This window comes from Limulus polyphemus, unplaced genomic scaffold (assembly GCF_000517525.1).
Source record: "Limulus polyphemus unplaced genomic scaffold, Limulus_polyphemus-2.1.2 Scaffold7111, whole genome shotgun sequence".
Classification (NCBI taxonomy): Eukaryota; Metazoa; Arthropoda; class Merostomata; order Xiphosura; family Limulidae; genus Limulus; species Limulus polyphemus.
Window position 1 is genome coordinate 22,269 of NW_013672721.1, and position 2,286 is coordinate 24,554.

Below are 2,286 nucleotides of genomic sequence, written 5' to 3' on the forward strand. Positions count from 1 at the left end.
GTGTTTAAATACTAGTGGATTAAGCAGATTGTAAACTATTTAGGTTAATATAAGCTGCATAGAGGGGTGTGTGAAGTAAAAGAGCTAAAGGCAGTGTTTAAATACTAGTGGATTAAGCAGATTGTAAACTATTTAGGTTAATATAAACTGCATAGAGGGGTGTGTGAAGTAAAAGAGCTAAAGGCAGTGTGTAAATACTAGTGGATTAAGCAGATTGTAAACTATTTAGGTTAATATAAACTGCATAGAGGGGTGTGTGAAGTAAAAGAGCTAAAGGCAGTGTGTAAATACTAGTGGATTAAGCAGATTGTAAACTATTTAGGTTAATATAAACTGCATAGAGGGGTGTGTGAAGTAATTTAAGGAGAAAGTGATTAAGTTTAACTTGTACAGAGAATAACATTGGAGTTCAGTGGAAAGTTTAGAAAAAAGACAGATTGGGGAATTTTTTTTATGATATCTATGGATTTTTGAGTGTGTTATTCTTCACCATATATTAACCAAAATTAATTTAGGTATGTGAATAATGTTATGACATTTTGTCAAATTCATTAGTTGATATTATACATCAAATAATAATAATATATCAAATAATGAATTTGATGAAATATCATAGCAATATTTACATAGCTAAATGAATCTAGGATATTATATGGTGAAGTAAAACATACTCAAACCCCATAGATATTATATACTCTTCACCATTATAATAGGCCTAATGATATCTCTTTGATTTGCTGACCCAACTTGTGCTGATGCGTCTTAAATGGGTGAAACTGCAGTCCGTAGCTCAGGGTAAGGCGAATCAAAGAATGCATTAAGCCTCTACATCACAGATTTTTGTGAACACAAGACATTTCAAATGAAGATCTGAAAGCTTGACAGGTGGATGTTTTTTCTTCAAATTAATGAGAAGTGATGTAAACTTCAGTGTTTTTTGACATAATTTTTATATTAATTTTCAAACCAAATTTACTGGTATTATTAGCAAAAAATCCCGTTTAAATTATCCACAGCAATACTTTGCACTTTTTTTGTGTTAAATTTTAACTTTAATTTCTAACTACTGAACTTGAAATTAACTAGAAAGGAAAAAAATGAGCAACCTAAAAAGGTGTGTGAAGGAAATATTTGTATTATTTTTGTGTCACTTCCATAGAATTAAATGCAGGTAATATTGGGTCTATAATTAGAGGTTATTTATTACTTACATAATGTTTTCCTCTTTTTTTATTTATTTATGAGATGTTAATTTACTTGATGAAACAGCTAGAAAGTGATTGTCTGTTCTTCTAGAAGGGAAAATTGTAATTGATAAAACATCATAATGTTTTTAAAGAGGATTGTAATGTCACATGGTTTAAATGTCAATTGTTGGTTATGTCAATACAAAATAAGCCTAACTATTTTGGTTTATTTTAGGCAATACAGAGATGTAGAAGGCTTGCTTCAGGACTTGTACATTTTGGTGTAAAGCCTGGTCCCTCGACTTGTATTGGTATATATGCACAGAATTCTGTTGAGGTAAGAAAAATGTTAGAATATGCTGTTGATTTAATTATTTTTCTAATACTTGTGTGTATATTATTATCATAAAATGTCAATACCTAAATTTACAGCTTGAGTAAATGGATACTTAGATCTTTTAACCATCATAGAAATTCTTCTTTGTAAGTAACAAACTTTCCCCTTTTTAAAAGCCTGGCATGGCCTGGTGGTTAGGGTGGTCAACTTGGCATGGCCTGGTGGTTAGGGTGGTCGACTTGGCATGGCCTGGTGGTTAGGGTGGTCGACTTGGCATGGCCTGGTGGTTAGGGTGGTCGACTTGGCATGGCCTGGCGGTTAGGGTGGTCGACTTGGCATGGCCTGGCGGTTAGGGTGGTCGACTGGGCATGGCCTGGCGGTTAGGGTGGTCGACTTGGCATGACCTGGTGGTTAGGGTGGTCGACTGGGCATGGCCTGGTGGTCGACCTGCAACTTGTGGGTCGTGCGTTCAAATCCCCACCACCAAACATGCTCGTCCTTTCAGCCGTGAGGGCATTATAATGTGACAGTCATTCGCCACTATTCTTTGGTAAAAGGGTAGCCCAAGAGTTTGGGGGGGGGGTGTTGACTAGCTGTCCTCCCTGTAGTCCACTGCTAAATTAGGAATGGCTAGTGCAGATAACCCTTTGGTAGCTTTGCTCAAAATTCAAAATAGACATTTATTATTTTTTGCCCTCAAGCTGTGTAGTACCCCAAATGCTTTTAACCCTGTCGTTAATTTACTGTATTATCTGCTTGTGA

At 35.7% G+C, this 2,286-nt stretch overlaps 1 protein-coding gene across 1 annotated transcript in view; it reads left to right on the plus strand.

The window, feature by feature from the left end:
- Window positions 1-2,286, plus strand: part of LOC106474355 (long-chain-fatty-acid--CoA ligase 1-like) — a gene marked incomplete at its 3' end in the record, with an annotated part of 43,145 nt that overhangs the window by 21,181 nt on the left and 19,678 nt on the right. The window contains exon 5 of the mRNA XM_013935047.2: window positions 1,423-1,524. Coding sequence (XP_013790501.1) covers window positions 1,423-1,524 — 102 coding nt within the window. The remainder of the gene's footprint in view (window positions 1-1,422; window positions 1,525-2,286) is intronic.